Source organism: Antechinus flavipes, chromosome 4 (genome assembly GCF_016432865.1).
Source record: "Antechinus flavipes isolate AdamAnt ecotype Samford, QLD, Australia chromosome 4, AdamAnt_v2, whole genome shotgun sequence".
NCBI lineage: Eukaryota > Metazoa > Chordata > Mammalia > Dasyuromorphia > Dasyuridae > Antechinus > Antechinus flavipes.
The window spans coordinates 422,255,718-422,268,323 of record NC_067401.1 but is presented as its reverse complement, the minus strand read 5'-3'; the positions used below and the strand labels follow the sequence as shown (position 1 = coordinate 422,268,323).

Here is a 12,606-nt window from a genome sequence, read left to right as displayed (position 1 = left end):
CCTACAAAAATAAGCGGTTATCAGGGGAAAATGTGACTATTTCCTAGTTGGTATGAATGTAAGCTATATAGTGATATAAATTTAAATAATGAGTTGGAACAGGCATAACTTTACAACATTTAATATTTACATCCTTGTTTAACACTAGGCTTGCCTCCATAAACATTTATTAAGTACCAATTTTGCTCAAAATACTATGTATTAGGAAAGATCAATAAAAATCAGTCCTGATGTTATAGAACTTACTATCTTGAAGAGAGAGAGTACTAGAATATATATAGAAATAACCATAACAAAAATGGAATATGATAAATGAATTAGAGCAGTGATAGCCTTTCCAGTCTTCACTTTGCTTTGAGTTCATCTGTAATACTCTGTTCACTTGTAGGCCCTATAATTTAAGAAAAGTATTCATAAGCTATCTAACAAAGAAAGGAGGAAGACTGGGGTGGGGGAGACCTTTAAGGTCATGTCAAATAAAGAGCAGTTCAAGGGACTGAGCATGTTTATCTTACGAGAGAGATGACTTTGAGGAGAATATGGTAGCTGTTTCCAAATATTTGGAAATCTGTCATCTAGAAAAGGGATTAAGGTTTGCTTTGTTAGGTGCCAAAAAACTGACATGGGAACCTTGGGTGGAAGTTGCAAAGAGGCACTTTTAGACTTGATGTGAGGAGAATCTGCCTAATAATTGGAGAGCCCAAAAGTAGAACGGATTAGTATGGGCCATGATGAGTTCTCCCTTATTAAAGATGTTCAAGCAGAAATTGGATGCATACAAGCTTGTTGAGCAAGTTTTGGTGGGGTACTACTACAATTGTTCATTGGGCTAGATGCCTGACAAGTTCCTTTCAACCTCAATGCTTTTGAATATAATGTAAAGTGTGTAATGAGGTCCAAGGAAAAAGCCCTTAAAAAAATCAGGGGAAATAAGATGAGTAGATAACAATGTTATAGTTGAATACAAGGTTATCTTCCTTTAAGACTTCCTTGGAGACATGAATACACCACATGCAGTTCTTTATTTATAAGTATTTATGTGATTTTATCTTCTCCTGGCTTCCTTCAATGAGATTATGATCCCATTTGGTGTTAGGAAGGCATAGGATATTTTGCTTTTTAGCCTTCAGACTTTATGAATTAGAACTAGAAGATACTCTGGATCTACCCTCTCCCTTGTGCCATAATTCTCCTGCTTTCCTCTAGACTATCCAAATCTTTTAGTCAATTAGTGAACATTTATTAAGCACTCACTATGTGTCTGGTACATATACAATTTTAAATTTTACATATTTTATGTATACAATTTTTAAAAATGAGAACAGTCTCTAAAGAAATCAACAAAGCACACCTTTAGGTCCCTTCTTTATGAGATCTTGGTGTGCTAGAACCTATATTGCAAAAGGTGATATTGACCTGAGAGACTGTGTATTTCCTTTATATCCCAGCCAGCCATTCTATAATATGAGGCAGTGGGTGGTAGCAGATAGAACATTGTATTTGGAGTCAATATGTCTAGATTCATTCTTGCTTCTAGCAATTAACTAACTATATCACCATGAGAAAGGATATTTTGAGCTTTACTATGGGGGACAGTTTTACTTAAATTATTTATTTCATGGGCAAGGTCAGGAGGTCATTATATACTTCAACAACAATACTGTATGATGATCACTTCTGATGGACCTGGCCATCTTCAGCAATGAGATGAACCAAATCAGTTCCAATAGAGCAGTAATGAACTGAACCAGCCACACCCAGCAAAAGAACTCTGGGAGGTGACTATGAACCACTACATAGAATTTTTGTCCGCCCGCACTTTTGATTTCCTTCACAGGCTAATTGTACACTATTTCAAACTCCGATTCTTTTTGTACAGCAAAGTAACAGTTTGGACATGTATACATATATTGTATTTAACTTATACTTTAACATATTTAACATGTATTGGTCAATCTGCCATCTGAGGGAGGGGGTGGGGAGGAGAGGAAAAGTTGGAACAAAAAGTTTTGCAATTGTCAATGCTGAAAAATTACCCATGCATATATCTTGTAAATAAAAAAAACTATAAAAAAAGAAAAATATCTATTTCACAGAATTATTAGGTGGATGGGCTTTATAGACATGAAAATATTATGCAAATGTGAATTGTTATTATTTATAACTTAAGCAATGACTCCAGAAAAGCTGCCACTTTTCTAAGGTTCCATAGTAATTTCAAACCACACTAATTTCTCCATTTTCTCAACCAATTGATATTTATTGTGTCTAGTAACTATCTGACATTTAATCACATAGTGTCTTGTCTGTTTCCTCCATGCCTATTGTCTGCCTACTGAGATTGTAAATTCATTGAAGATAAGAACTTATTTTTAAAACTTTGTTTGTATCTGTCCTAGGTCTAGACACTGAGTGGACATTTAGTAAGTGAATGCTGAATCCTTTTAAGTTCAGTTTTCTTACTATGGGCTATGTACTGTCTGTACATTGATGAGATGTTCAATGTTTGGTAACATGATTTGTGACCATAAACCTATTTTTAATTCTAGATAAAAGGGTATTCATGACTGTAGCTGTGGATATGGTTGTCACTGAGGTGGTGGAGCCGGTTCGCTTCTTGCTAGAGACCTTGGTGCGTGTGTACCCCACTAATGAGCGCTTCTGGTACTTCAGCAGAAAGACTTTCACTGAGACTTTCTTTATGAAACTCAAACAGGTATGATCATCTTTTTCTTCACAAAGCAAAATCTCTTCGTTTTGTGCACAGTTGTTCTGAGGAAAGGTGGCCAAGTAAGGAACAACTGAAATTGTTAAACAATTAAACATGCCTATAGTGTTTGGAATTTAGACTTAGGCATGTACAATTAATGACTTCTTAATTAGTTTATTCTTTTAGGAATATACATTGAATACCAGAAAGTATTGTTATTGTGATTAATTACTTCTGCCCTTCCCTTCCGCTGGGAAAGGGAAGAGAAGACTAAAGAAGGCTAAAGAGAGAGAGAGAGAGAATAAGCATTTATTTAGTGCCTATAGTGTACTGGTACCATATTGAGCACTTTATGATTATCTCATTTGATCCTTACAATAATCTTGAAAGGTAAGTGCCATTATTATTCCTCTTTTACATTTAAAGAAACAGGCACACAGTGATTCATCCAGGGTCACACAGCTAGGAACTGTGAGGTCTGACTTGAACTTAGGTCTTCCATTGTAGCACTTGTATCCTAGAAGGGCTCTCTCATGACCCAAATTAAGTTTCTCTAAGAAACATTGGTCAGTGTTATGCATATGAAATAGTTACAGTTTACAGCATGGCATTAAAAGTCCCTTAATAGAAATAATAGTGTTTCTATAATAATATTACTTTAAAAAGTACTGTTTTCTTATTAGATTTTTTTTTATTCTTAGTGGGAAGAGTAATTGTTGGTTTTTTTTCCCCCCCTTAGCAGTCAGAAAGATTGGAGATTGAGTGTTATTCAGTGGAAGAAACTTGTGGCTATTTAGTAAAGGATAGAAAAAGACACCTACTCCACCTAACTAAATTGAAATCCCTTTTAAGCTGTTGTCAGTGGCATTCTTACTCTCTCATGTTTAAAAATGATAGTTGCTTTAACCTATGGAGGGAGGCTGAATATAGTGTGATAGAAGAAAATACCAACAAGGTGAACAAATGATAGAAATCAGCCACCAATTTTAATATTAAAAATGATCTTCATCATGACTCAGTTAAACCTAATTTGCTAGATGCTTCATTCGAAATAGTTATGTTATTTCCCAAAATTATTAGAGCTGTGATGTGACTCAGCTTTCCTTACTGCTTGCACTACATCCCACAGGATATTCTAATGAGAACTCAAAAAAACAATGTTTAGTTCTGGAGTGTGTTCAGAGTATCTCTTAGAACTTGGAATTCAGTTCTTTTTTCTTTGGAAACTAAACTGAACAACAAAACCACCTTCTGTCTGGACAGACAGAAGTTTTGTTCCAAGGTGATATAAATACAAACAGAAAGAATGATAGTGTCTGACCCCAAGAAGTTTATATTCTAATTGGGGAAGACAGATCATAAAAGGAAGCAGAAAAATAGAGGGGAGGGAAAGAGATGAAGAAGGTGCCTTTTGGGGGGCAGGGTGGATAAAATACAGAGAGCCAAGAGTGCTACCTGGAGAGGAATGGAGCCATGGTCACCCTGGGCAGCCTTCTTCCCAAGGAGCCAGTCTGAGCAAGAGGCTTCAGGTGGGAGGCAGATCTAGCGATACAGTGAGCTTCCACACTCATCAGCTCTCTGGCATTGTAGACGGAAGCTGCCAGTTAGTAGTGTGGCTCGAGAGGCTGATATTCTTCCAAGATGAGCATTTATCTAGCACTTTATGGTCTGCCCAGTGCTTTATATGTCATTGAATCCTCACAGCGCTGCTGTGAGGTGAGATTATTGTACTCATTTTACATGTGAAGAAACAGGCTGAGAAAGAGGTAGAGTGATTTCTAGGGTCCTCGCCTAGTAAATGTCTGAGGTAAGAGTCAAACTCTGATTCCAGCTCCAGCCCTTTTCTCTCTCTACTGTGCTACCTAGGTGCCTGTACTTAAAAACTTGTTCAGAAATCTATGAATCCCTACTGCTAGGTTCCTGAGAAATAGACAATTGGTTACAATAGCTTATCTGACTTTTTGCCTCAATTTTATGTAAAAGATTTTTGTTATGGAATTTTGTGCTCTTATTTTATTTAAAGCATCTAATGATTGGTGATATATGCCCCATGTTAGTAATTCCGCATGTTTAAATATTACATGAAAAGGTTATCTGTGAATCAAAGAGATTAAATTTGAAAGTGTTCAACTCTGCTAAATATACATTCTAGTTCAAATGAATCTTCAATGTGAGATGATGGCTTCCAGCTTGAATGGTTTAATGTTGAATAGTCATTGTTTTCATTAGATGTTGAAATCTAAAAGGAATTCTTTGGAAAATTTTGAAAGGAACTTGGTTGACCATCTCGCTGTTTAAAGAAAAAAATAGCCTTAAATCAGTGGGCAAGTGCTTCATTCTGTGGTGTATGAATAATTCATTTTTGGTGGAATCGGTACTGGTTTTTATTGGAAGCTATAAATAATATTCTTCTAGAAATATTTCTGTAGATGTGAATGCACATGCATTTGTGGATAGAATCAATCATAATGGAAATCTCTTTTTTGACCTTTTTATTTTCCATAGCTTTCCTTTAATGTGTAGTATATTCTTGGTTGAATATTAGGTTTTCCTTTCTTTTTCATTTTTGTTTGCTTGTTGTTTTTATAATTATTTGGAAGTAGTGATATGTAAATTGACACCACTGGCAAGACCCCAAGGGACATGTGATAAAACAGTTGGGAAGAAGAGTTACAGCCTACATTCCCAGTGATAGCCAGTCCTAGGGCCTGTTTCCACTACTACTATATTCTCCTTCATTCATTTTCCTCAGTACTTTCCCCCCTCAAGGGCTGTTCAGGCTCCCAAATGTTTGTCTTTTGTGCTTCATGTTGATCCCCCAAAATGGATTTTACAGCTGAAAGGGACCTGAGAGATCATCTAGTTGAACACTCTTATTTATGACTGAACTTGAAGTCTTGACAGATGAAATGACTTCTTCTTTGTCGCAAAAATAGGTGTTAGCAAAACCAGGACTTGAACAGAAGTACTTGAACTTCAGTACTCTTTCCATTTCATCAAAATAGCTTGTCTTTCCATAAGACAGCCTTTGAAAGAAAAAAGTATCCTCCAAAAGGCAACTCAAACCAAACAAAGCCTCTCAACAGATTCTGGAAGGACAGAATTCACCAAAAAAAGGGAATGAAGCAATTTTCCTGCTCAAGATAGCATGAAAGGTCAGTCAGGAAAGGTCAGTCCTATTTGAGTAAAAGGAATATGCATCCCAGCTCAGATGGTATCCAAGCCACACCAGAATCTTAGCCACAGCATAGATAACTGAAACTCCTTAGTCTTGGCTTAACAGGACAGTAGCACAACAGACCAGTGGTGGAGTCTCCAGTTTTGACATAGAAAGCAAATTGCCAGCCCTAGAAGCCAGGCAACAACAGGTGGGACAAGATTGAGCCTACCCCCAGTGCTGTGAGGAAGTCACTAAACACCAGTGGTCCTTGTGCTTAAAGTCAAAACTCACACATGCACAGAGACATTGGAACAGCATTCCCTGGACCCCAGGAACATTGCTCAATTTTAAAAGCAAGAAACAAAAAAGACTCTTGACCATAGAAAGCTACTATGGTGACATGGGAAAATCACCATAGTGATGGTGGGAAGAATACCCACTCAGAAGAGGACAAAATACCTACATTGTGAAACCCCGAAGGGAATAGGAATTGGTCTTAAGCTCAAAGAGCTTTCTTGTAAGACTTCAAAAAATTTTAAAAGTCAAATAAGAGAGGTAGAATAAAAATTGGGAAAAGAAATGAGATATGCAAAAGAGAGTCAACAGCTTGAAAAAGGAAGGGAAAATTGACTGAAAAAAACAATTCCTTAAAAGATAAAGTTGGCCAAATTAAAAAAAAAAATCTACTTAAAAGTAGAATTAGCCAAATGGGAAAGGATATATAAAAGCTAATTGAAGAAACTCATACCTTAAAAACTGAAGCAAAGAAAACAATAACTCTGAGACATTGTAGAGGGCCTGAACTCTGGAGAAGTATACTTGAAACAAGGATATTTACAACAAGGTGTTAACTCATTGGAATTGATGAGATGATGGTTCTCTGGGTTCACATATATACTTAGTACTTAGTATGATGATGTAATGCTTCTCTAGTTCATACATATTCAGTATGCTGTAATGATGTAATTGTAATGGGTATTTAAAGGGCTGAGAGGATTGGACATGAGATATTCCATCTATGACCATCCTCCTAGTGGCTCTCCTGCCTCCTGCACTCCTCCACTAAGATCAAGACTGGGTCAGACTGTGATAGACAAAGACTGTGAAGGAGACAATAAAGACTTTAGACTCTATTCCTGATTATCCTTGTGGTTCTATCCTGCTGAGACCAAAACCTGTCCAGAGGTCCTCCAGAAAGCTAGCCCAGACATTATATGACATCAAGAATCAGTCAAACAAATCAAAAGAATGAGAAAATAGAAGAAAATATAAAATAGTTTATTGGAAAAACAACCAAGCTGGGAAACAGATCTAAGGAAGGTAATTTAAGAATTATTATACTACCTACTACCCTAGAATCAGAAGACAAAACAGTAATTTAAAGAATCCATTGATTACCTCCTGAAAGAGATTCCACAAGAAAAACTCTAAGAAATATTGTAGCTAAATTCCAGAATTATAAGGACAAAGTTTCTGCAAACTACCAGAACGAAACAATTCAAGTATTGAGGAACACTGTCAGAATTGCCCAGGATTTGGTAGCTTCTCCATTAAAGGATTCTAGAGTACGACTAGAAATCAATTATTCAGAAAAATTGAGCATAATCTTTCAGGGAAGATATGGACCTTAATTGAAATAAGGGATATTCAGTAATTTCTGATGAAAAGATAAGAATTAAACAGAAAATTTGATCTTCACATACAAAACTCACAAGAAGCTTAGAAAGGTAAACAGGAAAGAAAAACAAAAACCCATGTTATTTAAAGGTTAAACAGTTTACATCCCTACATGGGAGGATGATATTTTTAAGTCTTTAGAAGTTAGAAGTGGTATACATAGACAGACTTGTATAACCATAAAAGGGATATACATAAGTTGATTTTGATTTCATGATATAAAAAAGCATATTAAGGGGTAGAAAAAGGATTGTACTAGACAAAAGAGGTAAATTATGTCACATGAAAAGTCATCAAAGATCTCTTACAGTAGAGGGAATGAAGGGAGGAAATTGAACATTGTCTGAAGCTTAATCTCATCAAATTTGGCTCAAAGAAGGAATAATATACATACTCAGTTGGTCATAGAAATTTATCTTATCCTATAGGGAAGTAAGAGAAGAAAGGGGAAAGAAAAGGGAGGAGTTGGATAGAAGGGAGAGCAGATAGGAAGAGAGGGATCAGAAGCAAAACACTAGTGAGGAAGTATAGGGCAAAAAAGAGAGAAAGAAGTATAAATAGAAGAAAATAGGATGTGCTGAAATACATATCTTGTAATCATAACTATGAATGTGAATGGGTTGAATTCTACCTTAAAATGGAAGTGTATAGCAAAGTGAACTAAAAACTAGAATCCTACACAATATGTTTACAAGAAAAACATTTGAATAAAGGTAAAAAGCTGGAGCAAAATATATAAGCTTCAGTTGAAGTAAAAAAAGCAAGCATAGCAGTCCTGATCTCAGACCAAGCAAAAGCAAAAATTAGACCTAAATAAAAGAAATAAGGAAAAAAACTACATCTTGCGAGAAGGAATCATAAACAATGAAGAGGTAAAATATCTAAATTCTTAGAAATGTCAAATTAGTTATAGGAAGAAAAAAATGTCAAAACAATACCAGTGGGAGATCTCAACTTCCTTCTCTCAGAATTAGATAAACATGACCACAAAATGAACAGGAAAGAAATTAAGAAAATGAATAGAACTTTACCCACTAATTGCTGGGAAAACTGGAAAATAGTATGGCAGAAACTACACATAAACCAACTTCACACACCATATATCAAAGTAAGATTCAGTGGGTTCATTATTTCTTGTTCATAAAGGGTGAAATTATAAGCAAATTAGAAGAACAAGGGATAGTCTATTTGTCAGATCTTTCGAGAAGGGAGGAATTTATGGCCAAAGAAAAACTAGAGATCATTATGAAATGCAAACTGGGTAATATTGATACCATTAAATTGAAAAGTTTTTTCACAAAGGAAACTAATGCAGCCAGGATTAGAAGGGAAGCAGAAAGGTGGGAAACAATTTTTATAGCCAACATTTCTGATAAAGACTTCATTTCTTAAAATATAGAGAACTGGGTCAAATTTATAAGAATATAAGTCATATCTCAATTGATAAATGGTCAAAGGACAAGAACAGATAATTCAGAAAAAAAAATGAAAGCCATCTATAGTTGTATGAAAAAGTGCTCTAAATCACTGTTGGTTAGAGAAATGAAAATTAAAACAGCTCTGAAGTATCTCCTCCTACCTATCAGGAAAAGATAATGATAACTGTTGAAGGAGATATGGGAAAACTGAGACACTAATGCATTGTTGGTGGAGTTGTGAACTGATTCTGCCATTCTGGTGAGCAGTTTTGGAACTATACCCAAAGGATTATCAAACTACACACCTTTTGATCCAGCAGTGTATCTACTGTGACTGCATCCTAAAGAGTTTATAAAAGAGGAAAAAAGGATCCATATACACATAAATGGTTGTAGCAAAAAATTTGAGTGGCTGTCAATCAATAGGAGAATGACTGAACAAGTTCTGGTATATGATTGTAATGGAATACTATTACTCATTAAAAAATTATGAACAGGCTGATTTCGGAAAAGCCTAGAAAGATTTACATGAATTAATGCTGAGAGAAGTGAACAGAACCAGGAGAACATTGTCTACAGTGACAGCAAAATTGTATGATAACTATGATAGACTTGGTTCTTTTCAGAAATAGTGATCCATTAGATTGCATTAGACCTAGGATATGAAAGAACTGTGGAGACTGAAAGTAGATTGAATCATCCTGTTTTCACCTTTTTTTGGTTTTGTTTTGTTTTTTTTTTCTTTCTTGTGGTTTTACCCTTTTGTTCTGATTTTTCTTTTACAACATGACTCATATGGAATTATGTTAAAATGATTTTATAACCTATATCAGATTGTTTTCTGTCTTGTGGAGGGAGAGGGTAAAGGAGGGAGGGAGAAAAAATTTGGAACTCAAAATCTTATAAAAATGATATTGAAAAATAAAATAAGTACAAGATAAAAAAAAAGAGAGAGACAACTGACAGATATGATTATCCTGTATTCCCCAACCTCTCTGGAACCTTTGTTTATCATTGTCTTTTTGTTAGTCTTTTCCCTGGGCACCTTGGGTTTGTAATGGTGGACATACTTCTCTAGATTTCTCTATTTCTTTTCTCTTTCCTTCTCTGATGTATTCCACCTAAATAGAGCAACAAGAACAGAGTTATTGTAGATCTGTACTGTTGCCCCTTTCTCCTACTTTTGCTCTTAAAAAGAAAGCTTCTTTTATGGAGGACTTCTCTTGATGTTAGCCTCCCATTTGCTTTTCTTTCTCCTATTTTGAATTTCTAACCCTGTCCTGGACCAATGCTCTAGAATTACATGTTCTTTCTTATCACCTTTGGCCTCCCTTGACATTTGACATCTAAGTAACACAGTGGTTAGAGTGCTGGGTTTGGAGTCAAGTGAACCTGATTCAAATTTAGCCTTAGACTTTGATCACTACATGACGTTAGGCAAGTCAATGTAACCTTTGCCTGCCTTGGTTTCTTTAATCTGTAGAATGGAGTGATACTGGCATCTATAGTCCCCCAGTTGTTATAAGTATCAAATGAGATAATATTTGTAAAGTGACTTGCAAACTTTAAAGCAATATGTAAACAAGTCATTCTTTTTTTCTTCCTTCTCCTAATCTTCCTTATCTACTTGAGGCTCCTTTATCTCTATGGATGGTGCCATTTAACTTCCTTCCACCTCTTAGTAACTGGCTTTGCTTTTTATAGAGCTAAGAGAGTAACACCTGAGTCTTAAAGGCAAAATTGGCCTGTTTTAATCTTTAGTACTTCTGCCCCGATGGTGGAAGTCAAAGTTATCCTTGTGAGCATTTATCAGAGCTTAATATCTGAGTACTAATCCTTGATTGAAACAAACAGGACATAGATGTGTTGGTTTATTTTTGGCATCTTTGGTGTATTGTTATAGATGCCAAAGCCTGACCACTGTCATTAGCTGTGTCCTTTTGATATTGCTGCTTTTGCTTGTGCTGTCAGACATATTTTTGGCCATTTTGCAATAAGTAGTGTAGGTAGTATAGAATTGAATACTTTTTTTGTCCCTGTGTTTAGGCAATGTCAGATATCATTTGCAAAATAAGCCTTTTTTCTTTTGGTTATACTTGAGTGGACTTAAATTTTTTCTTTTTTACAGTAAATATAACATACTTTTATAACAGCTAAAAGAAAATGAAAGTTTGAGAATGTCATGCTGTGACAAATATGTTATGCTTTGGTTGTCAACACAAATGGATTTTTATAGTGGAGCTGAAGAATCCAAAAATAGGATTTCTATTACAAATATTCATTGCTTTAGCTTACAATGGCACTAGATAGAGCCACTCTAATACAACCCTATGAACTTTGATTACTTTTTTTTTAATTACTGAAAATGTTGTTTTCATGTACCCTGTTATCCAGAGTGTTGTGAGAAGTACTATGTCGAAATGCTGATGGTAAGCTGTCTAAAATATGGCATTTTATTATAATCCAGTAATAGCAATAGTACAATATGCTACTGGTGGTCTGTAGACTACAAAGCACTGCATACAAATTCAGGTACCACTGTGTGTTTGTTTAGGTTATTGTACACTCTAAAGAATTTGTTTTTGTCCTAACTCCCATTTGGTGAAAGGTGGCTAAGTGCCATATAGCCTGAGTGTTGGACTTGGGGTCACAAGTGTTGGTTCAAATCTGGTCTTAGATACTTAGTAGCTATGTGATCAGAGGTAACCTCTTTAAATTTCAGTTTCCTTGTCAATGAAATGTGGATTATAACAGCACCTATTTCTTAGAGTTGTTTTATTAAGATCAAATAAAACAACAATCATCAAATGCTTTTTGAATCTATAGTACTACATAAATGTTATTTATGATTAATAATAATAATAACAATAATAAGCATCATTATTGTTATGTGTCTCAGGAAATAGAGTTCATTTTGGGTGGCAAGTCTTTAGTGTCCTTTGGTTACATGTTTTTTAAACTTTCTGTATTTACTTACTGGAGCAGCATTTGCTAGTAATATTGCCAATATTACAGTCCACTTCCTGCAAAAATCTTCAGAAATTATACATTCCTCTGGCAAATAATGGAAACATTGTAGTAGAAACATTGTATATTGTAGTAGAAAAATTCTATAAGAATAAATAGAAAATGACTAATGATAAGAGAGGAATGTAAAAACCCACTTATATAATTACTCATATTCTCTGAATTGATTCCATTAAAATAACAATAATCATAATAATAATAATATATGATATATTTTATTATCTTTATAGCATATATATATAATTTATAATGACTTGGATTAGGTGCTTCAAACTCAATTCTGTCATTTGTGTGTTGTGTGACTTGTTAGGACATCATATGCTGATGCTATGTCTATCAAATCAAAATTGAGGTGGGGGTTAGATTTTAGGTCTTGTCTGAAGACAAAGCAGCCAGTGTCATAGTATGACAGGTAAATGGCTGACTGAACAATACTGAATTGTACTTCATTTGAAAAATCACAAAGTTTTTCTAAGAAAGCTCTACTTTCCCCCCTATTTTGCAGCAGGTTTAAAAAAATCAGATGCCATATTTTGCACAAAAGCTGATGATTATTCCACTTGAAAAATTGTAAAAGAGAATCTTTAAAAAACTCATAAGATGAATTTAATCTT

The 12,606-nt window shown here is 35.0% G+C and overlaps 1 protein-coding gene across 2 annotated transcripts in view; it reads left to right on the top strand.

The window, feature by feature from the left end:
• RABGAP1L (RAB GTPase activating protein 1 like) overlaps positions 1 to 12,606 on the top strand; it is a 689,556-nt gene that overhangs the window by 115,546 nt on the left and 561,404 nt on the right. For both annotated transcript variants that reach the window (XM_051998907.1, XM_051998908.1), the window contains exon 10: positions 2,550 to 2,716. In XM_051998907.1, the coding sequence (XP_051854867.1) occupies positions 2,550 to 2,716 (167 nt within the window). The remainder of the gene's footprint in view (positions 1 to 2,549; positions 2,717 to 12,606) is intronic.